This window comes from Prunus dulcis, chromosome 3 (genome assembly GCF_902201215.1).
Source record: "Prunus dulcis chromosome 3, ALMONDv2, whole genome shotgun sequence".
Lineage (NCBI taxonomy): Eukaryota > Viridiplantae > Streptophyta > Magnoliopsida > Rosales > Rosaceae > Prunus > Prunus dulcis.
Window position 1 is genome coordinate 12757939 of NC_047652.1, and position 27712 is coordinate 12785650.

At 37.0% G+C, this 27712-nt stretch overlaps 1 protein-coding gene across 1 annotated transcript; it reads left to right on the plus strand.

Moving 5' to 3' along the window:
* Positions 1-254: 254 nt before the first annotated feature.
* On the plus strand, positions 255-3555 carry LOC117622057 (mannose-6-phosphate isomerase 1-like). The gene is made up of 5 exons (XM_034352572.1): positions 255-976; positions 1089-1256; positions 2115-2327; positions 2660-2926; positions 3196-3555. The coding sequence occupies exons 1-5, from the start codon at positions 617-619 to the stop codon at positions 3511-3513; spliced, it is 1326 nt and encodes a 441-aa protein (XP_034208463.1). The 5' UTR covers positions 255-616; the 3' UTR covers positions 3514-3555.
* Positions 3556-27712: the final 24157 nt, after the last annotated feature.

The following is a 27712-nucleotide window of genomic DNA, read 5'->3' on the forward strand; positions in this document are numbered from 1 at the left end:
TAAATAAATACTTCGATTCATTGTGAATCTCATTTATTTCAGATGATAAGGTAAGATTTTTCCGTGCCTACCAATGATGATTATATTTGGAAACTTCTCTGCTAGGCTGTGTTATTGTTGTATATTATATTGCAAAGAACAGTCTTTGCCGTAGAAAAAATGCAATTGACAAAAGCCAATGACAACATTTATTCCTTGATCTAAAACAACCAAGTGACAGTTAAAACCCTGAAAATATTTTGAAGGAAGTTTCCTGTAACTGCTAAAAAGCAAGCATAGGAAAGAATGAGAAAGTCTGGGAACTGAATTTTATGGATAAAGTCATCAGACTCAGGACAGGGAAGACCCCACTGCCACCTTCCTCTATCTCTTTCTCTTAACTTCGTCTTCACTCTCCCTTTCATTCTCTCTCTCTCTCTCAAAGTAATTTCCCTCTTTCACAACATACTGTTCCCTTTCAAACGCTTTCAAAAGAAGCAACTTCCCTATGACCACCATGTTATGCGCATCTCATTCTCATTCTCATTCTCATTCCCTTCATTTTCCATAGCCTTCATTGCACACTCTGTTTTTGCCCTTTTTCTTTTTTCTCCTTTTTAAGCTTGCTTAGCCATTGATGGAGTCCATTGGCAAATCAATGAAGCACCACAATCAAAGGAGCATCCGTCTTCAGAGGCTGAGATGCTCTGTTCAGAACTATGACTGGGGGAAGAGAGGCACAGACTCTCTGGTGGCTAGGCTATCTGCTCTCAATTCTTCCTCTGAAATTGACCCAGAAAAGCCTTATGCCGAAATTTGGATGGGAACCCATGAGTCTGGACCTTCTTTTTTGATTCAAAATGGGGATGAGAATAATGGGTTTTTGTCAATTGGGTCTGAGAATTTGAGTCTCAAAGATTGGGTTCTGGAAAACCCAAAGGTGCTTGGTGAGAAGGTGGTTCAAAAATGGGGCTCTGACTTGCCTTTCTTGTTTAAGGTACTATTGTTTCTCAATATGAAAGATTCCATTTGTCATATTTATTCTAAAGTTTTTTGGGTTTTCAATGTTGGGGTTGTGGACAGTGGAGATTTTTGTTTTGTGTTTTTAGGTGCTTTCTGTGGCAAAGGCATTGTCAATACAGGCACACCCAGATAAGGAATTGGCTAAGGTTTTGCATAAGTTTATGCCAAATCTTTACAAGGATGCCAATCACAAGCCTGAGATGGCCTTGGCTGTGACACATTTTGAGGCTCTTTGTGGTTTCATCAGTCTTGAGGTAAGACACTGCTGGTTTTCATGTTTTGTTCTTATATTGGAAATTTCAATTGATTTACTGTTCAATTTGTGTTATTTAATCTTGTAAATGATAAGAATCATAAGAAAGTGTGTGACTGAGAACTGGGTTTGCTTTTGAATTGTTTGGTTGCTGAGTCTTTTTAAAACAGTCATTAGTTTTGACTGTTTACATGCTCCCTTTCTTGTTTTAATTTGGTCATTAAATAATTGGGTTGTAACCAAGTTTGGGGCCCAACTGAATTTGCAGAAAAATTTGTATGAAACAGAAATAACAATATTTTGCTATTTCTATTCAATCACATACTGTCACATGTAAAAGTAATCACACATGACATAACGTGATGAACCGCGGATAGAAAAATAGTAGTACTATCTCCGTCTGAGAACTATGGCAGAAGTTGATATAAGACCAAAAAAGTAAAAAAATTACTTTTAATAGTCATCATTGGTGGAAGTTGTTTTTTATTTGAACTTCAAACTACATTTAAAATTTGAGGTCAAGGCAGGTGTAGTGTTACTTTCCGTTATTCAGAGACTCTACCTAAGACACCTTTTTTCTTTCCCCTTAATTGTCTTTCTTTCCTAAAGCTATAATATAAACAAATATTGCCTTCTCTGCAGAGATCTCCATGGCAATAACAGCTTACTACTATGCCTTGCCAATTATCAGGATTGACCAACAGTGGAACATTGTGCCTTCATTAGTACTATTTAAATCATAATGACAAGTTTAATTATAAGTTTTTCGGTACTAATGGCAAGTAAGATCTTTCTGTATGTCAAATCTTATTAGTCCTCACTGTCATTTACTTGGATCTATTTGCTATTTTCTATCCAGGAGCTTAAAGTTGTGCTTGATAATGTTCCTGAGATTGAGGAACTGGTTGGTAGTGAAGATGCAAACAAAGTCTTTGACATTACTGATCGAGATGATGAGAATAAAGTAACGTCTGTTCTGCGTTCAATTTTCACCCACCTCATGTCAGCTAGCAAAGAGATGATAACTACAATAATCACTAAGATGAAAAATCGTTTACACATCGAAAGTCAGGTAATTTGATGATTTTCAAGGGCAAGATGATAACTGTCAAATTATGTTTTCAAGGGCAAGTTCTTTCTCAAAACTCTTTGCCCGGAGGACGATCTGATTTTCAAAGTGCCTTGGCATGTTATAGGACTTTTATCGATGCATATAACATCTAAAAGCAAATGGACCTTTGCATTAATAGACATTTGACTGCATGTTTATGATCTATTAAATTTCTTATGTTAGATTGTATGGTTTTTTGTCTTTTTATTTTATTTTTGAATTTGGTAATTCAGATGGAAAACCTTGTTATGTTCATTCAGAATTTTCAATGACTACTTTCTCTCTTTTGTCAGGGGAGACTCTTGACAGAAAAGGAACAGCTGGTGTTGCAGTTGGAAAGGCAATATCCAGCTGACGTGGGTGTTATATCTGCCTTCTTTTTGAACCATGTGAATCTTAAGCCTGGAGAAGCACTATACATTGGAGCGAATGAACCTCATGCCTATATTTTCGGCGAGTGCATTGAGTGTATGGCAACCTCGGACAATGTAGTGAGGGCTGGCCTAACTCCTAAGCATATGGATGTCAACACCCTTTGTTCTATGCTCACATACAAGCAGGTAAAAATATTCAGCAGTCTTTCTTGACTGGATCTTCTACTTGTTTGGTGGAAATTTCACTGCATTTGATATACACGTGGAGACTACTAAGATAAGACAGATTCTATTTCTATCGATGCACATTGCGAAAAAAATTTGAAATACAAAGCTACAGAAATGTAAATGGAGGATAGGTCAAATGAGTCACTGATTAGGCATAGTTTGGAACTTTGCATGATTCTTAATGAGGATTTGTTAAACATCACCATTTGATATCTCTTCTTTTGCAGGGCTATCCTAAAATCCTGCAAGGAGTTGCTTTAGGTCCATATGTGACAAGGTACCTCCCGCCTTTCGATGAATTTGAGGTCGATTGCTGTCAGCTTCCCCAGGGAGAATCAGCAGAGTTCCCTGCAGTCCCAGGTCCTTCCATTTTTGTGGTCACTTTTGGGGAGGGAATCATATATTCAAGTGATCTTAAAGGAGATGTAATTACAGAAGGAGATGTTCTCTTTGCACCTGCTAACACTCAGATTAGCATAACAAGTGCATCTCAGTTACAGATATACAGAGCAGGAGTGAACAGCATGTTCTTTCAAGCCTCATAAATTTCATTACATTTGCTGCACATCTTGGCTTTAGTGCAAGCAATAATTTATCATTTTTTGCATTTTTTTCACAATAAATGTATTTTTGTTATTCTGTAATATTAGCGTTGCCATGTAAATGCATGTGCAATGAAATAAGTGAAAAAAAAATATACGAATAAGAATTCATCAATATAAACTGTATGTAAAATAAAAAAATCATTAAAATACAGTCATCTTCTATTAAGGGATCCTTCAAATAAGGAAACTCGTTGGTGACCACCTCAAATTTTATTTAAACGATTCGAGCCGTCTATTTTTCAAGTCTTCATTTATGAATTATCCTTTAAAAAAAAAAATTAGACAAATTAGAAACTGTTTAGACATTTAGTTGTGCTCAACAAAATCGATGAGCAAGATGCTTCAAGAAAACACTAAAATAACAATTGTTGATGCATGCTTTTCGCACCACCAATCAGAGTGCGTCAAAACCCGATCAACCCTTCCTCAAGGATGAACTTTTTGAGGTCGCATTTCTGTATGTTTTCTATTGCACTTAGGGCGGCCAAGTGTGGCAGACAACGGCTCCAATTCCCTGAAATGGAAACAAGGAGTGGTCACGGAAGAGGTGGTGGTGAGTCCACCAACCACTCTCTGATGCATAAGTCGATCTTCTCCCTCAAAGGAGGCTAGAAAAAGCATTGAAACTTAAGTATGGACACAGTTTAGATTACCCTTTTCAGGTGAAAAGTTCCTCACTTTGTATTGGGAAGATGGGACCTTTTTTTTGTCCTTTTTCGATGTGGGGCTATTGAGTGTTTGGTGATGTGGCATCCTCAGATTGAGTAGATGATGGGAGTCTAGCGCATGTCCCATCCTTTCTTGGGAACAATGCACATTAGTGGGATACGATGTTGGCCCCGTGTCTGACGCTTTTGGTTCATATGTGCGAGCCTTTTGAGGTGAGATGCCTTCGATAGCATGCTAGGCCACAATTTTATAAACGTTGTTTGGGCCTGAGCAGCCTTTCTTTAACTTTTTTGGGATTGGGCGGCACGAGTCAAGGCTAGTTTTAGCCTACCAATCTCTCAGGTCTTGCCATTTCCTCATGTGGTCTGGGCCTGAGCTCCATAGGCTCTTTTGGGCATGCCTAATTGATATTTGGTACCAATAGAAGCCACCCAAGTCCTGAGCGATTCCTCTTGTCGAGGAGTTCTTTGGTGCTTGGTAAGGTTAGCATGTGCTTCTAAGAGCCTCCTCTGCTTTCCTCTCTCCCATTCTTCTTTTTCTTCACTTTTTTTTAGCCTTCCAAGTCCTTGGTTGAAAGGGAACTCCTGACTATAGGGGTTGCTTGAGCTCTTCAGGCGAGTTTTTGGTTGTAGCATGGTGGCAGAGGAAGACCTGGGCAAATACATGAAGGGTAAACGACTAAGCCAAAAATGGTCAAAACAGAAGAAGTCGGAAATGTCGATGAAAAAAATAGTTGTAGGTGAGAGCTCATTGCATGAGGAAATTAGACTCCAGTCATAATGGAAGGAAACAAACCTGATCTAAGATCAAGTCGAAGATTTGACGGACGAGGAGGTTGGTGAGGAAGATTTGGAGCATGCCAAGCTAGAGGAAGATGACTTTGCTCAGGAAACTAAGGCTAAGGAAAAGAACCCTTTGGTGTTAGACGAGATGAATGTCAACATGGTGGAGATTTTACCCTTTGAGTTTTTGACTTCATGAGAATAACATGGCCATCTTAAAGACGATGTTTATGAGGAAACCATCCCAAAGATCGTTGTCGGTGATGATCAAAGGGCAAATTCAAAGAAGGAAACCCTAGAAATAGCGTTGAAAGAAATATTTCCTTGAGGTTCGCTGGACAAATATCACCACCTTAAACCTTTGTACATCACGACGCATATAGACGGACTGTTGATCTCCAATGTGTTCATTGACTGTAGGGCCACGATAAACGTCCTTCCATACTCATTAATGAAGAAATTAAATAAGACTAAGCAAGATGTTATCTTGTGTGACATCACCATGAGTAGCTTTGTTGACGAAAAATCTAGCATGAAAGGAGTTTGTCTTTGGAAGTGACAGTGACCAACCATTCGCACATGACAACCCTTTTTGTGGTTGAGTCTAGGGTAAACTACAATGTGTTACTCGGTTGCGATTGGATTTACAAAACATGTTGCATATCTTCGTCACTGTATCTATTTGTATTATTTTGAATGACAACTTGGTTAGAGTACATCCAGCCAACGCAAGGCTATTTGAGACCTACGGTGTGCAAGCAAGAATCTACTATGATGACATTGGATGCATCACCTTGAAGAGGCACAAAGTCAATGACCTCAGTAAAAAAAATATCATGGAGCTAGGCCCGAGAACTTCCATGAAGACTCAGAGCAAGAGGTGCTAATCGACTTATTTAATATCAATGATAAGTGACACAGATATCAAAGGTCGGGGGGTAATGATGGTCGCAAACTTGATGGAGCGAATGCTGACCCATTGGACCGAGGAATCACTATAGGCGTCCTCGGCGATAAATATGATAGAATTTTCATTGGAGGCTGAAGATAGCTAAGTTTTAACCATCGACGACCATGAACCAGCCTCGGCCTAGATGAAAGATAGTTGTGTGAAAGTTCAGGACCCCGTAATGGAAATTATGTGGTGACTGATGCCTCTTTTTGTTAGCAAACTTTTATGTTCTGAGTCAAGCACTCCATTCGTAGGTTTGCTTAATGAATATAAAGATTGCTTTGATTAGGATTATCATGAGATGCCAGCGTTGCTAAGAGATTTAGCATAACATAAGTTAAAAATCAAGGAAGGGTTTAAATTATTTCAACAGCCACCATGATGTTTTTTTGCTGAAGTCCAATTGAAGATAAATGAAGAAATCATACTAGTATTGAAGAAAATCAGAGACTTAAGGGTCTGTACATATTATTGAAATATGAATTTGGCAACCTCCAAGGATGTGTATCTGATGCCGATGGCCGATCTCTTAGTAGATGGAGCCTCAAAATATGAGCTTTTGTCCTTTATGGATGACCATACTAGATATAGCCAAATTTTTATCGTTGAAGAAGATGTTTAAGTGTCCAGGTGCCATTGGGACTTACAAATAGGTGTCATTCTGTTTGAAGAATGCTAGAGCCACATATCAGCAAGCCATGAACCTTATCATTCACGATTTGATTGGCCAAATGATTGAATCAATGACGTTGTGGTCAAATCAACCTCCAAGGCAAACCATGTGGTTAACCTTCGCCTAGATTTTGAACAAATGAGTATGCATGTATTGAAAATGAATCGCAAGAAATATGTGTTCGGGGCCACATCTGGAAACTTACTCAGTTTTCTAGTCCATCAAAGAGGAATCCAGTTAGATAAGAACAAGGCCAAAGTTATCATGGCCACATCTTCGCCGAGGAATAAGAAAGAACTCCAATCCTTTTGGGTAAGGTGAATTTTCTAAGGAGATTTATTGTAAGATGCGACCTTTATCTCCTTTACTCAAATTGAAGGATAAACAAGAATTTCTTTGGAAAACCGAAAAAGGCAAGCCCTTAAGACTATATACTTCAACCTTGGATACATCCATTGGTTGCTTGTTGGTTCAAGACAATGTGTTCGTGAACAAGCCGTGTATAATCTCAGCCCAACACTTAACTCAGCCGAAGTAAATTACACGCTAGTGGAGAATTTATGCCTAGCATTATACTTCACGACTATGAAATTACGCCATTAAATGTTTCCTCGATGACACAAATCATTTCTAGGACCATTCTAATTAAATATATGCTGACAAGGCCAATCATTCGCCGCCAAATTAGGAAATGGACAATGGCTTTAACGACTGCTTTAAATGTTAAGTTCGAAAGATTTGGATTAACATAAACCAAATGTAGTATGTAGAACCATATGCAAACCATAGAAAAATTAACATAAACCAAAAGAAATTATAGGAACCAAACAAAACAATCAAAAGTCGTCCTTACAAGGAATAAAATATATTTTAACCATATTAATTCAAACATGCATGGTAAGATCATGAGATTTTGAACATTGACAATAAAAAGCACAATTAATAGTTAATTTAGATATATCAAAACATTAATTACTAAGCACAAAAATGGTAGAATGAAGAAAAAACAAAAACAAAAACAAAAACAATAGCCATTACCTCAATCACACTCAAAACTACTGCCGCCATTTGGTGTGAGTTTGAGCCGTCGTTGTTAGTAACGTTCCCACCCGCTCTTTTCTTTGGCTGGTGGTCCTTGCTTCTGCATATGGTTGAGGATCTTTTCATGCTTGTCCACAAGCTTTAGGAGATAGTCAAGCATGTCCAGTTTATCAAGCTTTAAAGCAAACCCAGCTTTTGCACCATATACAGAAACTCTCCGACATCAAAGGTATATATCGGTCGCCACCAGAAAATCTAGGTGATGGCCGCTGCCACTACAGATCCTGATGCTTAGAAGTCATCTTAAGTGTCTCTATGAGGCCACACACATGCACATATATCACAAAGCTAAAGAATCTTTGGGCAAAACCTAGCATGGATAGAACCACGACGCCTTTGGATAGTGGCATAATGAAATCTTCTAGGCTTTCTTCCACAACTGAGTGGTCATCAGGGTGTATCTTAGTTATAATGACACCTTTCTCTTGTTCCGCTCAAACTTGGTAGATAAATTTTATCCTCAGTTCCTCGTAGCCGAGAGTAATGTGAAAGCTGAACCAACTTTTGAAGCCATTTGAATGGGAGGGAGAGGTATGATACGAAGCAGAGGGAGCTCTTGGGAAAAATGAGTCTATACCCACACAAAAGACAACCCACAAGTTTGGAGACCTTTTCCTCTCTCCACACCACACAAGCTAAGTTGCACCATAATCCATATAAAACAAAATGTGTGTTAGATGGGGTTTAAAATTAAAATTGGGAAAAGGACATGCGATGTTGAAGATGGGGTCTAAAATTAAAACTGGGCCCTTCAAGTTGAAACCCAATGACTTAGAAGATTCCGATTTTGACTTGTTTAGATATATTTGTAGCCCTGATGACACTTCAAGGTAAATAGTTAAGACTTGTGAATAGTAATAACTAAACTCCATCAAACTCCTTCTATGTAGTCATCTACATCAATATAATTATACCACTTGATTCCATCTTCCGACGTAGTGAGGAAGTTATAATTGACATGAAACGAGGACATCGATACTGATAGCTTTGACTACCTCAAGGCATATTCGCATTTCCATTTCTACTTGAAGACAAGTTTCTTTGAGAGGAATTACACTTTGTGTGTCCATATCTATGACACAATTTGCATTGTCGATGGTTGCGCATTTCAGCCAAGTTTCCTTGAGTGCCTTTTCCCCAAACAATATTTGGATCCTTGAGCTATACCCTCTCATATATTAAACCCATTTGTCAACATCGCATAACCATATGCACTCTTTGATGCATAAAAATAAACTTTTCTCGACATAGCACTTAAACTTTTGAAACTCACCATTTCTACAATTTCTTTGCTAGTCCCTTCACCCATAATTTTGCTTCGAACATCACTGTGGGAGCTCTTTGTCCATCCCTTCATTTTGAGCTATGAAGGAATTTCACAAAGGTGCTCGCACTTCATTACAAAAAAAGATGGCAATACAGGATCCCTTCAAGTTTCTACGTTGTTACCCATATTTCGATATTATGTACACACAACCTCCAAAATTATGCAAGACCTTATCTTGGATGAGTGTGGAACAAGCTTCCATCTTGTGATGTACTAATACAAAGCACCAAGACAAGAAAATTTGATAAGTTGTTGCTCGAGCTTTGTCAATGGGGTTCTAAGGACTTGTGTTGAGTACTTTGCGTAGAAAACATCCTTCATTGTGGTATTCCTAAGACTTAACATGTTCTAACCAACGCTCTTTAAATTCGCTGTGCTTGGGCTAAATCCAAATTCCGAACAACACGGTTAGATTAAATATATGGAGATTCAAGTGGAGTAGCTAATTAATGATTGTGATGTGGTTGGTTCAAAATTCTTCATGACGTAAATATCACGTTTACCCAAAAAAAAAAAAAAAACCTTGGCAATTCTATCTTGTAATTGGCTTGGGTGGCCGAATTCTATCCAATATGTCATTAAACTTTTCATTTATCAATCCTTTCTTAGAACAAGACTACCCGTCTCTTACTTTCCCTTACATGTTACGAACCAATATGTTTATCCTCACGCTAAATCCAATGGCCTTCGCATAACTCATATAATATTTTTCCACTAATTCTATCGTTTTAAACTTTTTCCCTGTAACATCTCTACTCGGTACATTTAATTCAACACCATTATAATCATTACTTTGATATTGGGATAAAATTATAAAATAAAATGTTTGATATGTTCCAAGTTTTCTTGAATTTCACAAAGTATTCCAGTTAGCCTGATAAATATAACTTCTTTCATAACCTGTAAGCTAGTGGTAAGGAAGGGAAACTAAGGCAGCTAAACCACTAGTACGAAGGAGCGAGCGCGTTCACCCATATAACTCAATAAAGGGCAACTGCTTAATTAGAGTCACTTTGGGCGACTTAGAATAGCAAGAGTCTGAAACCTATAAGCATTGGAAAGGTAAAACATGAGGCCTCTCCATGTGTTCGAAATAATCCTACATTTTAAGCATTTGAAAGGTTAAACACAGATGCTTAATTTAAAAAAAACTTATGCCCCCAAAATCAATAAGGATACATAGAGAATGAATAGGGTCAACTTTCCTTATTTTACAACTCCGAAAACAGACAACAATGAAAAGGTACAATACAATAATTAAAAGGCTTATTTGGTTGAATAGAACAAAAAGGCGAAGATGAGGTACCAACTTCCACGAGGAGAAGAAGCGCACGTTGCAACCCCTCGATGCTATTGTGGGAAGATGGCTCGGCTTCAAACTTCATGTACAAGATCGAACCACTTCGGAGGTTCCATCTGTGTCCAAAGTCATGGGTGTGTTTTGATTCTGGTTCTGGTTGGTTTTTAAGACTGAATTTTCCTGTAAGTCATAAGTTGATGATAGCAATGTAGTTACATGTAGAGGTGAAACAATGGCTATGAGTTTTTCGAATAGGTTGATATTGAGATGCCTTTACTGGAGAAAGCTTTGATTGCTTAGCTGTTGAGGATAATGAGAGAATTGGAAGAGCAGGTTGGACGTGTGCGAGGACTGCAATTGGGCTTCTTGTATTATACTCTATGTGTTTTTTAAGTACAAGCAAGCAGAAAGTTGACATACAGATGTTTAAGGCAAGGCCTATGCTCTAAATTCGGAAACAAGTCACCAACTGAATCCATCAACCCATTTTCCTATATGTAAAGAACACATAAGAGTTCCACATTGAAATACCAAGATTAGAGGCCAGTAGTTCCCAGAACCACATCCATATGTCATAGTTCTCCACTTTTGCCATTGCATATGTAATACGGGGTACTTTCTATTATTAGGATCAACACCAAATGCATCCAACCCCATAACTCGCCTACACCCATCAAGAAAACCTTTTTTTGTAGTTGCAAGACAAATATAAATCCTTTCAAACCTAGGCCTTTCACCCTTATACTTCCCTAATTTGTTCTTTTCAACTCAGCAACACACTCCCAAAGTGTTTTAAATTGCTTTGTGTAAGTTCCCTCAGCTTTTATCTGTGATCTTAGGTCTTGCTCTATAAATCTGTGATCTTGAAGCTCTTACACTAAAGTCTTCCTTCACTTGGTCTTTAAAAGACTCCACATTCCAATTGTAAATTCTGGATAACTGTGTAGCATACCTTTCTCATAACCACTTTGAGTTAGCAAGGATATTTTGCTCAATTGTCTCACATGTATGTACATCCACATAATATTTAACTTGCACCATGCTTCTTCCATTGATTGATGATGCATAAACTACACATGGGATTTCCCATCCTCAACACCTACACAAACTGCCCTCACCTTATCTCTATCATCTTTGTGAATCTAATTACCCTCATGTTCAACACAAAATAATTTCTCACTACTCTCCTAAACATTTGCACACTTGGAAATGTTAAGTCAATCTTAAACATAAGGTTTGTGAAGTCTGTTTCAAGCCTAAAGTCCTCAACCTTGGGCAACTTCCTCTTCCTTTTCTTCACAAGCCCCTCAACCTCTTCACCTAAGCTACTGTCCAAACTATTAGCACTACTAAGTGATTCAAACAAAGCCATCTCAATTTCCACTAGTGCTGAATACTCATGCATTCAGTGCTTCCATGGTTCTTCATCTATCTGCATATATGCATTTCTCCACTCCCGTATAAAAAATGACCCCTTAGACCAAACATAAACACAGAACCCCCAAATCAAATCACCAAAGAGAAAATTTTGAAACAATCACAACAAGAGATACCCATACCTATTTCAGACAAAATTTTTGCAATGATGGGTCTTCCTCTTCAACTTGGGCTTTCGGTTCTCTTCCCTGCAGAGCATGGGCGTTTGGTTTCTTCGTCTTGCTTTGTTTAGTTTCTCTAAGCATCACTTTGTCTCCTTGGGTCTGGGTATTGGCGGGTCATAAGACTGTAAAATGGTTTAGAAGATTAAAACCATCAGAGCTGTAAGATTTCATTAAAACCAATCCAACGGCTGAGCACCCCATCCCTCAAATAACATTATTTGAGGGACACCTTTTAGGGTGCCCTATGAGTTTTTTCCAACGATCTAAACAAATTTTTTTTTTTTTAAAGTCTACATTTATAGATCATCCTTTTAAAAAATTAGACAGATCGAAAAACGTTTCGACATCCAATTGTATCCTACAAAATCAATGAATACAGTGCTTAAAGAAAGTAATAAAATTTCAATTATATAATTGAGTGGTCAAACGATAAGTGCGTCGCCAATAGTATAGTAGCAAAATGTATTTTTCTTAATACGTAATATATAAATATGGTGACTCTATCAAACATCTCTACGTACTTGTACTTTGTGAAACCCATCACATAACAATAAATTGTAAGTTTGTTATATTAATAGGTCTCAATCTACCAGTTTAGACGTAACAAATACTCAATTCTTACTAAGAGAGGCTTAATTGTTTTTGAGTTGTTGTGGTAATTGGTATTATCTGCAAATTATTATGTGTAAAACTAATCTAATCGTTTGTTTTACTTTTACTTCCCCCTAAAATACCACCCGCAAATTGGTAAGTCCCATAGAAGCACTTCATTGCAACTCTTACCCCAGTTTACAACAACTCCACCAATTCATTTTCATATTTCTTTTATGCAAGTCTAGTCAAGCATGTCATATGTTATATGATAAATCATTTGTATGTTGCTTTCTAAACTTGGGTTTGTTCAGATCCTTCAATGAGTGAAGTTTTCAGCATAGAACTATTTTCTTGGTTGGTTTCTCATATAAAACCATGTTTCCTACTACTTTTCTCCTCTACAATTCAAGGAGGTTCATGCCTATCTTTATTATTTGATTGTATAATGTAAATTATTTGGGTCAATTCGAGGTTCATGCCTATAAAACACTAGGTAGGCAGCTTCTACAAATAATTATTCCATGAAATTTCCACGACAATAATAACCCAAGTATATTGTGAACCTATACCATTATTATTTGTTCAACACATTACAAGTCAACAAACTTAAGCTCTACATGAAAATTTTTCATTTGAAAATGATGTCATAAATACAAGTTATATAACTGCTAACTACTTGCTCATGGTGTGCATAATATTAAACTTTAAGCAATTCATTGGCCTTGTTCAACCAAACATCGTAAATATCATCTGCAAACATAACATGGAATGAAATTGCAATGTGTTTTCTGGAATATTCAACACATATTACATTACTCAATTTTTACGGATATTTGTAGCTTGGAAGCAAGCTTGTTAGATAGCTTTTTAGATACTTTCAAACTAGGACCAAAATATTATTTTTCACAAGAAGAAAGCATGACCCTTAATTCTATGTCCTGGTAAAAGGTACCACCAGATGCCACATTCAAGACTTGTGAGACTCTGCAAATGCCCATATAGGGTATGTTCCTTTCAAGGCAAAACGTCCCACAAAATCTGCGAACTTATTCTTATACATCTAAGTCTTGTTGGTAGGCCTCATTGGACTCGACTAGCTTAAATAACACCCACAACCCATGTTTGGTGAAGTGCTCCTTAAGTTAAATGAGACTAGAGAATTCTGGCCCACTAAAAACGCCTCATTTGTTCGCACAAAATAGAGAGCTGCGTGGAGATGCCGCTTAATAACGACGTCAATGTTTTGGATGAGCGAGTTTGCCATTATCCAACTTAGACACTCACGCTCTTTCTCTCTGACGTTGCTCTGTTGTCATACCCCGGACCGGCTCCGCCGTAGCACGATATTGTCCGCTTTGGGCCTGGCTACATTCTCACCAGCCCGCACGGTTTTGTTTCTGGGAGCTCACGAAGCAACTTCCCAGGGTGGTCACCCATCCCGGGATTGCTCCAGCCTCCAACTCGCTTAACTTCGGAGTTCCTACGAACCCGAAGCCAGTGAGCTCCCAAGAGGCCTCCTACTATGAGGATGCGAGGTGTGCCATATAAGGCACATCACCCCCTCTCCGTTTGGTCGATGTGGGATCTCACAATCCACCCCCCTTAAGGGATCCGACGTCCTCGTCGGCACACTCGCACCACACGGCAGAGTGGCTCTGATACCAAACTGTCACACCCCGGACCGGCTCCGCCGTAGCACGATATTGTCCGCTTTGGGCCTGGCTACATTCTCACCAGCCCGCACGGTTTTGTTTCTGGGAGCTCACGAAGCAACTTCCCAGGGTGGTCACCCATCCTGGGATTGCTCCAGCCTCCAACTCGCTTAACTTTGGAGTTCTTACAACTCCGAAGCCAGTGAGCTCCCAAAAGGCCTCGTGCTATGAGGATGCGAGGTGTGCCATATAAGGCACATCACCCCCTCTCCGTTTGGTCGATGTGGGATCTCACATATGTTCCTCTCTTCCATTGTGCTTTGCTTTCCTCTTCTATTGTGCTCTGCTATCACTCTCTCAAGGTTAGTTGTTAAGCTATTTTCCTCTCTTTCCACTCTCTTTTGTGTATGTCTCTCTCCTTGGTGATACCTGATAGGTTCAATATGCTATTTCTTGGTTTGATTTTTAAGTTTTGATTATGGGTTTGTTTGTAGTTAGCTTAATCTGATGAAAACTATGATTTTTATTGGTTACTTTTTGTTGGATTATAATTGGGTCTAGGGTTTTCAATTTTGAATTATTTTGATTATGGGGTTTTTTTTTTTTTTTTTTGGAATGAGAAGATATGAACGAATTGATGGGTGGAATTGGAGCCCTTGTTTAGTTGTTGTTTTTTTTAAAAAAAATTTAAATTTTAAATTTTGCAAGGCATGTCTGGTTTTTTCAAAGAGAAGTGTACATTACAAATTATTGGTTTACGAGTCAACCAACAAATTATTTTGAATGTAAACCAACAGTCCCGATCTCTTGGACCACAGGAGTCCAAGAGATTGTGGTCACCCACCGTTGGATATTAATCCAATGGTTCAAAATGATATATATAAATGCAATATGACATAAATGATTATTACCGATTCAAGTCAACCGTTGAATTTACATCCAACGGTGAGTGACCATAAATCTCTTGGACTACAGGGGTCCAAGAGATCAGGACTGTGTAAACCAATATGCAATCTAAAAACCCAAGTCAACGTATAATATGTTTAATTAGCATTCTCATCCAACCAATAATCTTCTCATTATCTCATATTAGACTAGAAAAAATATTGAACAAATTTACCTGTACTTTGTTGGGTACTGTTTTTTTTTTTGTTTTTTTTTTTTCATGGTCATTGGCACATGCAGATACTTTGTTGATTTGTATATATATCAACTAGACATATAAAACTATACATGCTTAATTTTTGTTGGTTTATATGATTTATTAGATATAGATCGAAGAAAGCTTTTGTTGATATTACTATTGGAGATGTGACATTTAGAGACAATGTGTCCTTGCACGATCCTTGGGCTTATGATGTTCAAAATTAGGAGGAATCAACGACTTATAGAAAGACGCAACCTTAATAATCGTTCCTTTCTTACACGTGACACTCAGTTGTGTTATCTAACAGTATATTGGAGAATGATGTAGTGTGTGAGCGAATTAAGAATAGTTTTAAGGACGCTTGGTATATTATGTGAGTTGTGTCACGCTAATGGAAGGGTTAAAAATTATGGTTTGGTGACTTTGGAGGAGCAAGTGTGTATATTCTTACATGTACTTGCACATGTCGTACTATTATAGAAGTAGGTTTATTCGATCGGGTGAGACCATAAGTTGGTGCTTCAACTTTGTGTTGCAAAGAATTTTAAGATTGCAAGGTAGCCTATTGAGAGTTCAGGAACTTGTGGGTGAGACCTGCATAGAGTATAGATGGAAATGTTTTAAGGCATGTTTATTATGTGTTGGAAATTTGGAGAAATTATAGTAAGTTTCTTTGTCTTCTTTTGAAATTTTTAGAATTTAATTAAAGGTAACTTTTTTTTTAATAGAATTGTTTAGGAGCGCTTGATAGAACTTACATTAAAGTTCGTGTGATTGACACTAATAAACCAATATATTGAACCAAGAAGGGTGAAATTGCAACAAATGTGTTGGTTGTTTGCGACATGCAGTTTATATTTGTATTGCCTAGTTTGGAGGGATCTGCATCTTACTCTCAAGTCCTTTGTTATGCCATAACTAGGCCGAGTGGTTCAAAAGTGGTCATTAGTCAGTATTCACTTTATGTGCATTTTTGAATTAAATTTATATACCAACGTTAATAGGAATTGTCAATTTTTGGTTATTAGGTTATTATTACCTTGTAGATGGTGGTTACACAAATGGTGAGGGATTTCTTGCACCATATAGAGGAACAAGGTATCATATATATGAGTGGAGAGATGGATATAAAGCTGCAAATCATCAAGAATATTTTAATATGAGGCATTCAAAAGCAAGAAATGTAATAGAATGATATTTTGGGTTGTTGAAAGCTAGGTGGCTCATACTAAGGAGTCCATCTTTTTACCCTATAAAGACGCAATGTCAGATAATTACAGCTTGTTGTCTTTTACATAATCTCATTCGGAGGGAGATGTCCATGGATCCAATGGAGCCTTAAGTGAATGAAATTAATGAGGCAGAAAATATGGTAGAAGGTGATACGATTGGCATTGTCGAAGCATCCAATAAATGGACTGCATGGAGGGATGACTTGGCCTTGCAACTATATAATGAGTGGAGAGCAACTAGGAATAACTAGCCAATTTGTGGTTTATGAATAACTAGCCAATTTATGGTTTTTGTTTCAATTTGTATTTGAGACATCACCATTCAGACTTAACCATGTATTAATTTTCTTCAGGATTAAGCACTTTGCAATTTGAATATTGATTATGATTATTATATGGAAATAGTAGCATGTTGTAATTGATCATAATCCGTTTGGGTCAATTAACTTGACCAATTATGTTATAATTTTGGCAACCATGTTGTTGTTACCTATTGTTAGTTGATGTTACATATTTCTATTGTTGTTTGTTTGTTTTTAGTTCAATGATGATAGTGTTGCTTTATATGTGTGGAGTCATATTAGGAATGGAAAGTGTTGATACCAATCAAGACTTTGAACAAGGGAGGAAACAAACTAGGAGTTGTGGTCTAAATTTGAGGAAGAGCAATTGCTGCTTAAAGATTTTGTGGCTGGAGGCCATCGCTTTGAGACTTGTAATTTCAAATATGGTAATTTGCTCCAAATGGTGAAGGTTTTGAATAATCTATGTCCTGGTGGTGAGCTAAAGGCAAGTCCACACATTGAATCAAAGTTGAAGTAATCGAAAAAATAATATAGTATAATTTATGGCATCATAAACACAAGTAGATTTGCATGGAATGATGTTAAAAAATGCATTAGAGTAGACAGTAATGAAGCTTGGAAAACTTATGTACAAGTACTACTTGCCTATATTTCATTACAAAGAATTTATTTTATTTTATTTTGGTTACATAGTTAAACATAAACTAAATTGTGTCTTATTTTATTATAGCACCATAAGAATGCAGCTGAATGGAGGAACAAATCATTCCCATTATTTGATAGACTTGCTGATATTTTTGGAAAGGATCGTGCTAATGGAAAAGGAGCAGAAGTCCCCAGTAAAATGATGAAAGAGCAAGCAGTGAATAATGAAGTTGTTGGTAGTGATGACAATGATACATCTCCCATGTCAATAAACAAGGAGGGCAACCAATATGTGGTTTGGCAAAACAAGAGGAAAACAGGCTCAAGTGATGAAGACAGAGTTGTGTTTGCATTGGAAAAATTGTTTGAAGTACTTGGAAAGAGAATGCAAATGGTTATTGATTCTTTCTTAAAAGGCAATGAAAATCGATCTAATATTGCCAAAGAAGTCAAGGAAGTGAGGTTTTCTGCTATGGATCAATGTAACATCCCAATCTAAAATAATTATTAGATTAAAATTTTAATTGTGGAATTACATTTTTAACCTCAAGGGTAAGGGTAAATTGGTCACTTTTAATTTTGGAATCATTTTTGGGAGTTGAGTGTAGTGGCATAACTGTAATTTTGTTGAAGCTGGTTTTAAAAATCTAGTCCTCTCTCTCTCTCTCTCTCTCTCTCTCTCTCTCTCTCTCTCTTAGACCCGCAGCTTTCGACAGCGTTTCCGATGTCGTCCGGCCACCAAATCCGACGCCACAACTTGCAAAACACTCCTCTCCACCTCCTCTACACGACCCACTAATTATCCAGACCCGATTTCGATCCGTGATGGAAAGAGGAGAAAAGTCGTTGTTTTTCCATCTTCGTTTCCTACGATTCTGGCAACGGAATCCGAGTAAGGTATGCTTCTTCATCCATTTATTTGTGTTCTAACTGTTTTGATAGTTGGTTTGGATCGATTTGAAGCCGTGAGTGTTCGATTAGAAACCTAGGTTTTGTCCGACTTTGGCAGAGTTATATAAGTTGGCCCCTTAGTTGTCCTGATCACGTAGGTATAGGTATTGTTGGGTGATTTGAGAAATTTATGTCGCTGAAAATTTCTCAAGCCACCCACGCGCTGCCAGCGCTTTTGGCGACACATGTTCCCTGGTGTGGTGGCCCATTGGGTTCTGTTTTGATCCACTTGTCATCCCGAGCACAACGATATGCTCGGATTCGATTTTGGTTATCGTATGACAGTCGAACAGATTTACGCCTATTAACAAAAACTGTGCATTTAAATCCTGGGAATTAGGGTTTTCTTTCTGATTTAAAGTTCGTGTTTGAAATACAATTATTAACATATCTTGATATTTCTTCAATAGGTGCTCAAGCTCCGGCTAGTCCCATTGGGGTATACCAGCTTGGACCTTAAAAAGGAATTTCATTATTGTTTTGTGCATGCAATATACTAAACTCACACGCACTATACAGATGCTAGGACTCGAACCCAGGACCTTACCTGAGGGAGTAAATACTTCATACCACTACACTAGTGGGTTATTTGCTGTGTTACTTATGTTTAAACTTAATTGAATAGAATAGAAGATGGAGAGTTTTTACTTGATGATGGTTGCTACCATGCTAGAAAATATCCGAATGTACTTAATGAACATTTCATTAAGAAGTACAGTTCAATTTTAAATGCACATAATTAAGCAGGCAAACTCATTTTGAATACTTCCTTTTTGTTTATCGAGGGGAGAATTTATTCAATTAAGCAACTAGGGTCAGAACATATCCAATCCACAAGACTTGGAGGACCATTGTTTGCCAATATTTATTATTAATATTGAGTTGCTAAACTTAATATTAATAATAAATCATTGTCAGCATTATTTCTTCGTTTACTCACTTTGGTTGCTGTAAAAAATAACGTTGAGATGCCAGCCTTCAAATTCTTGTCAGCATTATTTCTTCGGTTACTCACTTCGCGGTTGTTTTAAAAAATAAAGTTGAGATGCCAACCTTCAAATCCTTGTCAGCATTATCTCTTCGGTTGGATTATATTGTTAAAACCCCACCTGGCATTTTAAAACATTGGTTGGAGAGTTCAATGGAGATGTAAAATTCAAGGTAGCTTTTAGCATGTAGAAAAAATAATTGACACTCACTCAAACCAAAATATTAAATCCTACGCAGAATAATATTTCTCTCTCTTGTTATTATTTTTTATTGTTGTTTTTAGAAATTATTATTTTTTATTGTTTGACTTTGTGATGTTATTTTATTTTTTATTATATTTTTTTAATTAATGTGCCTAGAAAGTAAAAAATCAATCAACAATATGCAATAAAATAATATTTTAATTTGACATATTGGTGGAATGTCAAATTGCCATATAAATTATCCAATTGAAATTTAATATTTGATATTTGACATCTCCAAAAAGATGCTCTTTAGGTCCCCTTTAAAGTAAATTTAAGTTTTAGCTACGAAAAAACTTTCACTTTTGAAAAAAGCCAAAATTTTTCCGAAAAATCTCAACTTTCAAACCAAAGACATTCAAATGTAAAAGATTCTTTAGGAAATCCAAAAATAATAAGGGCATTTTTGTCCATTTTAGCTTCTTTTAAAAATATTCCTCCCTCCTTTGTTTAAGTTGCTCTGCATCGTGGATATTGGGAAGCTTGGGAGTTGTAACACATGGAAATGCATGCACCAAAATAACATGCAATCCAAAATAAAACCAAATGAAGATGATGCATGGTAATAACTAATCAGAAACCGTGCACATCCAAAACTTTCCCCAAATGTTGCAAACGAAGACCAAAAAAAAAAAATACTGTTGATTTAAGATTTATGTAACTGTATGCTGTGAAGAAATATCCCACATCCTGCAAATATTTTATTCTTACTTGTGAAAGTTTTGTTCCAGTGAGGATCAATGTCTAGGCACATTGTTTATGGAAACTTCAAGCAGAATTTAATTTCAGCTTTGGTATCAGGACATGTTGACTCAAAGTGCATTACTCAATTTTTTACTCAATTTTTCTTTGCACAGAGAGAGAGAGAGAGAGAGAGAGAGAGAGAGAGAGAGTGGTGTGTGTGTGTCAATATGCTCAAACATAAAACTTGAAAGATATTGTTGAATATCATCTGTCATTTGAACAAATTTCTGATGGACTAGAAAAGAATTGCTGGGAAACAAACCGTCAAACTAGGTGATCCTCCATAGTTGCGGAAAAAAATTTCTCCTTACAAAGAGGGAGAGAAGTTTGAAATGCTTTTGCTGCCAAGCTCCGTGAAAGCTATTCAAAATTCCAAACGAACAACATCATAAGAACCCTTACCTTAAAAGAAGAAATTGACCGTTTCTTGTAGCAACTTTCCAGTAGGAATGAGGTGCTATATACAGGGACGGACCCAGGAATTGCCACTCATGGGGTCACAAAAATAGTGGCGGTGACGGAGATGGCTGTTGATGAACGGCAGCTAGCACCCTTGGCGGCGATGTCAAGGGATGAGATATTGATGGCGGACAGGGACGGACCCAGGAATTGCAAATCGGACGGGCTAAATTTACCTTAAGTACAAATGTATTAAGAAAATTTGGTGAGTTTTGTGGATTTTGGTTGGTTTTTGTAGATTTTTAGGCTTGAACAATAGATTGTATGAACTGAGAACTAGAGATAACCCCCAAGAGTGGCTTTTTTTTTTTTTTTTTGGGATAAATTATAAGCCCTTGTTGTTATATTTTTATTTTATATAAGCAATCTTTTTTCAGTATATTTTCTTCATCATATTTAGAACTTTTTGTTATTATACGACATTTGAAATAGAGAAAATTATGGAATTATTGATAATATTGTTGAAATATTTGGAAGGAATTGAAAGGTAACAAAGAAAAAAAAAGAAAAAGATATTTATTATATTTCCCCTCTCTCTCTTTTTAATCACTCCCTCTCTTTTTTATTATTTTTTCCTCTTTCTCGCTCTCCCTCCTCCCTCCTCCCTCCTCCCTCCTCCCGTCTCCCTCTTTCTTTATTCTTTTTCCTTCTTCCTTTTTCCCCTCTCTTTTTTTTATTCTTTTTCCTTCTTCCTCTCTTCTTCGTTTCTTTCTTCTCTCTCCTCCGTCTGCTCCATCTCTCTTCCCTCTCTCTCTTTCTTCTTGCTCCAGCTGCCACCACCGAAGCTTCTTCTTCTTCTCCATGGGGTCACTTCCATGGCTGCCAAGGGCAAAAACCAGTCCCTACCACTAAACTCCAGATCTGCCGTGGGGGCTTCTGACCCCATTGACCCCATGGTGAATCCGTCTATGGCTATATACAAGAGTGAAACTAGAAACCTTAAAAGCAGAGCAATAGGTTTGGAAAAGAGATAGCGCAACACGGAGGCATTCTGAGAAATATTTTTAGGGTGTCATCAATATTTGGATAAAATTTCAACCACAAAAGTGTTTTGTGAAAAGAATTCAAAACCTCACGGGTATTAGTGTTATGTACAAAATATGAAGAATTTTGTGAAAATACAAAAACACTCAAGAATGTCGGTGTGAAAATAATTCAGATATATTTTAGTAGTTATAATATTTGAATGTAATTTTTTATTTATACAAACGATATTTCACTTTAATTTAATTTAAATTATTGGAGGGGTACACAAACTCTGCAATATTTTGATATATTTGACCTTGTGAGTTTCTCCTCCAGTGGATCTATTCACAGAAAAACCCTGACCTTCTCTTACTATTGTAGTTGCGGTCATGTTTCATTATAATGGTAATTTTTAGCAGGTCTTCTGCTTCTTCTCCTTCTCCTCGTTCTGGTTACGGAGGTGAGCAACCTTAGAATTCGTTCTGTTTATGTTGATCGCTGGTTTCTCTAATCTAATCTGTAAGAAGATTTTAATATTCCTTTCTAGTTATGATATTTGGTTCTTTTTGGGATTTGCATAATTATTTATGAATAACTGGGTATGGATTTCGTCAATTAAAAACCAACCGGCGCCATTATTACTCTGCCTCGCATGCACACTTTGACACGTGGTACCAATCATGCGCGAGAGCAGACTGCAGGCCAGGCACGAAGACTAAGCGTTATTCTGTCCAAACGATTCTACTTCCCAAATGAAGCATGATGCATATGGAAGCTCAAGCGACGACAGATCTATCGGAAGCAATGTATATAACGAGCCAGGCTCTGCCGTTCGGAAGGGCAGGTTTATCGAATGGCGCAATGAGATTTGGTGGCCCTTGGGATACCTGGAGAGTGCCTGAAAATACCTGTAGGATATCTATATATATATGCCTGGAGAATGTTAAACAAGCTAATTCGAATTTTTTGCAATAAATAATGATCAACCTTTGAAGCAGGATTGATATGAGTTATCAATCCTGAGATGTGAAAAGCTTAAAATAAACGAACACGCAGAGAATTATTTTACGTGGTAAAACCCCACCTCTGGGGAAAATCCACTGGACTCCTCAGTCCAACTCAAATCCACTATAGAACGATGATTACAAGAAGTACTCACACACTTATCCTAGACTCATTCTAGATAATGTTTACCGACTTCTTCGTAACTCAACTTCTGTCGCGGGATGATCTTCGACACTCCTTATGTTGAACGCAATACTGGTCACGATTGCTTCAAGCTCGCCGGAGGAAAACTGCCACCACAGTCTTTGTGCCCTCAATCATATGAGTCACCGATATGCATATGAATGCAATATGAAGGAAGAGAGGATTTGATAAATCACCAAGTAAACAAGGAACACTTGATGACTTATCTAAGAAAATCAGCACAGCAAGCTTTCTCAAAATTAACTCAATATTTTCAGAGAAAAACCAATATGTTGAAAGCCGCTGATCAAAAGAAAACAACAATGGTTTTATCCCATGCAGGTTTCTCTCAATTGAGAGAAGCCCACGCGAGTACACTTCCTATGCAACAAGGATTCACAAAACCAATTCAACTAAGACTTCTAAACATCATGCAAAAAGGTCTCTTCATTGAGACTCCAACACATCAGCCAAACATTTATCCAATTATCAATATAATATTTTAACTTAAATCAAAATAGAGTTTAACTATGGAAAGTAATCTCAAGATAAAAAATCTAATCCTAATAAAAATAGGATTAACATGAAAATACTTGATTGAAAATAGCTCCAACTAGGAATCCTATAATGAATGCATGATTATGTCATGATTTACCTGAACTCAGTTTCTCATATCGATCACGTCATACTTCAAAGATTCAGAATGAATGTGTTGCGCCAAAGCTTCCAGTAAAACAAGTTCACACACTAATTCCCAACCTATGCTAGAGTCTAGGAAATGACAATACAATTTTCATACTAACAATCTCCCCCTTTGGCATTTCCTAGACAAAACACCTATTACAACTCAAACGAAATTGCATGGGATTCAACAAATGAAATCCTACTCTAAACTCAAGGCTCTGAATCCCTGCACATTATGAAACAACAAAACCAGTGAAGCATGTGGGAGAAGAAATGTAATTCAAGGCAAAATTACAAAACTACTCCCCCTTAATTATACAACACAATCTCTCCCCCTTTTTATTATAATTTCACAATAATCTCTCCCCCTTTTTGTCAGGAAATCCAAAGAGCAAGGAAAGAGTACAAGGGAGCATATATAAAGGCAAAAATAAGAGGAAAAAAAAAATCAGTTGTGCCACAAGTCTGCAACTGGCAGGATTGATAATGATGCTGCAATCCTCAGGTTCAATTTATCATGTATCCGTCTTAGTAACATGAAGAAAAGCCTAACTGCACAATTAAACAAGAAGCATAAAACTACACTATGTTTGAAAACAAAAACAAATTCGTTTTTTTTTTTTTGTGGTTAAAATTTTAATATAAAAGATAAAGCCACTGAATAAGAAAATATATATATATATATATATATATACATAAGCCACACTTAGAAAAGAGACGAAACCACAAAGACATCAATCAAAACATCAATTACTATGCTTAATAAGAACCCAAGACTCCTCCTTCATTCATGCCAAAAAAAATCTTGAGTACATGCCAACACTATGCATAAGGATAGACAAGCAAAGCCAATACCAATATCTATCTAGAAGCATTTGGAAGCAAAGCCTTTCAAGATTGAAGGCACATCAAATCACAAAGGTTTAATCAAATACTAGGATTATAAAAAGGAAATCAAAAGAATTTGTAAGAGATAAAGTCCATCAAAAGAGCAAATATTAAATCTCAATCTCGTGTTATGTGACCAAACTTATTTAATAACAAAGAAAAAAATCCAATCAAGAGCAAGCCAAGAACATAGAATAAACACATACAAAATGCATACAGAGGTCACCACTTTTTTTTTTTAATTATTTAATTATTATTATTATTAATGCTAACTTTATTAAGCTTTCTACAAGACTCATGTAACGGGTGTTAAATCAATGTGCTCAAGTCAGATGACTTTAAGACAATGGGTGTTAAAGCACCCCTAGGATGTACTAACCCGAGTCATGTAGGCTACAAAGAAGAACAAAGTGTATAAGATCAAAGCTTTTTGACTCGAGCCTCGACGTTGGTTAGACAAGAGGCCCGGTTACTTGGCAAGGATCAAGCACTTATTTTACTTTTCTTTTAATTAAAGAGATGTTACAAAATTGTGAGCTCAGTAGCAAAAAGTATAATGCAAATCTAGTATCAAGACAAGGGCAAGATGAGAATTCATTCAAAATTATTAAACAAGATTAGAGTGTATGTGCTAAATGAGACACATGAGATTTAATAAAAAGAGCATTTAATTGACTTTATAAAAAAACAAAGACAGTTGATAGCCATTCACAAAAACCCAATATTAAACTGCCCAAAGTGATCCAACGCCAAAAATCCAATCTAAGATCAGCAAAAACTTCCAGACGTCAGTAGGATTGATATTGCTTATCAATCCCTGCATGTGCTGAACAAAATACTTAGAATTTAATCCAAAATCAAAAACAGAGAAGATAATAGCTGGAGTCTTTTGGCATGCATACAAACAATTATTCAAAAGAACAAATACCTAAAGACTTTCTAAGAGTGTCAAATTGAAGATTATCCAAGGGTTTTGCAACAAGACATTTAAGATCCAAATTTTCTAAAGCAACGGGTTCATGCACAACATTAGTGGAGGCAAACATACAATTATGATTTTCCTTTTTCCTCCAAACTAACTTTGTCTTAGTTGATGGCAAACAATGAAAAGAAGATAGTTTGGATAAGCGGTTTACCTCATTCATAAGATTTGAAATCTTATGTTGGATACTTACTTTTCCACCCATGCCATGAGAATTTGAACGAACAAATTCGTTTCGAAGCTTATTGCATCTTGGTCTTATGTGCCCACCAGTTCCACAAAAGTGACAGATTGGAATAAATTTCTTGACTTCATGAGGGGCAGAAGGTTCAAAGAGTGAAGTGGATTTGACAAACTTTGTTTTAGACACAGCGGAAGACTTATTACTTGGTTGAAATCCCAAGCCTCGTTTGTCACCATCTCTTCGTCCCATGCTAATCATCTTGTCAATTTTTTCTGCACCAATGGTTAAAGAAACAATCCTTTCCTTTGAATTTTTAAGTTCAAGTTCAAGGGCTTTGTTGTCAGAAGTTAGAGAAGCAATTAATTTATTCTGATCAGTCAATTTTTTCTGCAAAAACATCAATTTTTCGTTCATACCTGCACTTACCTTTTTAGAATCTGCATCAGGGGATTGAAACTCGTTTGCAATCCTGCAATTTTCCAGCTTCAGCACAACAACTTCTTTACAATCATCATCCTCATGTGATTCATCCAAGCTAACTGTGGTTATGAGTGCAACCGTCTTTTCATCATTCTCGCATTCCGATTCACTATCACTCCAAGTAATATGCATTGCCTTATTCTTGCTATCCTTTTGTTTCTTTAAGGTGTTGGCACATTCCGAAGATATGTGTCCATAGCCTTCACATTCAAAACATTGGACCTTTTCTCTTGGATTCTTTCGTTCATTTGACCTGCGAAATTTAGACCCACCATCAGTATAGTTAACAAACCTATTTTTAGAATTTATACCTTTTGAATCTCGACTCCTTGGATCTTGATTCTTGAGAAAGTTCATGAATCGTCTTGTGAGAATCGTTAATTCCTCATCACTGCAATCTTCATTTGAATGCCCATCATCTTCTTCATTCACAACCTTGAAAGCAACATTTTTGCTCTTTTTAGGGGCTAGATGTTTCATCTCATAGGTTTGTATGGACCCTATGAGTTCTTGAACTTTCAAGGTGTTCAAGTCACGGATCTCTTCAATAGCCGTGATCTTTGGTTGAAATCGTTGAGGCAAGGATCTCAAAATCTTTTTCACAACCCTGTCTTCTGGAATTTTTTCACCTAAACTTGAACAAGCATTCACAATTACACACAGTTTAGCATAAAATTCAGAAAAAGTTTCATTCTCATCCATCATGAGTGTCTCAAACTGTAAAGTATGCATTTGAAGCTTGGCTCCCTTGACAGTATCTGTTCCTTCATGGGTAACCTGCAAAATATCCCAAGCTTCCTTAGAAGTATCACAACCAGATATATATTCAAATTGATCTGAAGAGACAGCAGTAAATAAAGCATTTAACCCCTTTTGATTATTAGTGTTGTGTGTGACTTCTGCAGTGGTCCACTCCTCTCTAGCTTTGAGGATTGTGGTTTCTTCATCTCCTTTTCCGATCTTCTTTGTGGGTTTAGGAAATCCATGAACCACTGTACTCCATACACGTTCATCTAAGGACCAAAGAAACGACTTCATTTTGGCCTTCCAAGCGCCATAGTTGTTGCTGTCAAAATATGGTGGATGTGCAATTGAGCCCGAGGCACGATCCATCCTAAGGTATATTAGATCTTACTGAGTATGTCCAGCAACCTGCTCTGATGCCAATTGAAAATACCTGTAGGATATCTATATATGCCTGGAGAATGTTAAACAAGCTAATTCGAATTTTTTTGCAATAAATAATGATCAACCTTTGAAGCAGGATTGATATGAGTTATCAATCCTGAGATGTGCAAAGCTTAAAATAAAAGAACACGCAGAGAATTATTTTACGTGGTAAAACCCCACCTCTGGGGAAAATCCACGGGACTCCTCAGTCCAACTCAAATCCACTATAGA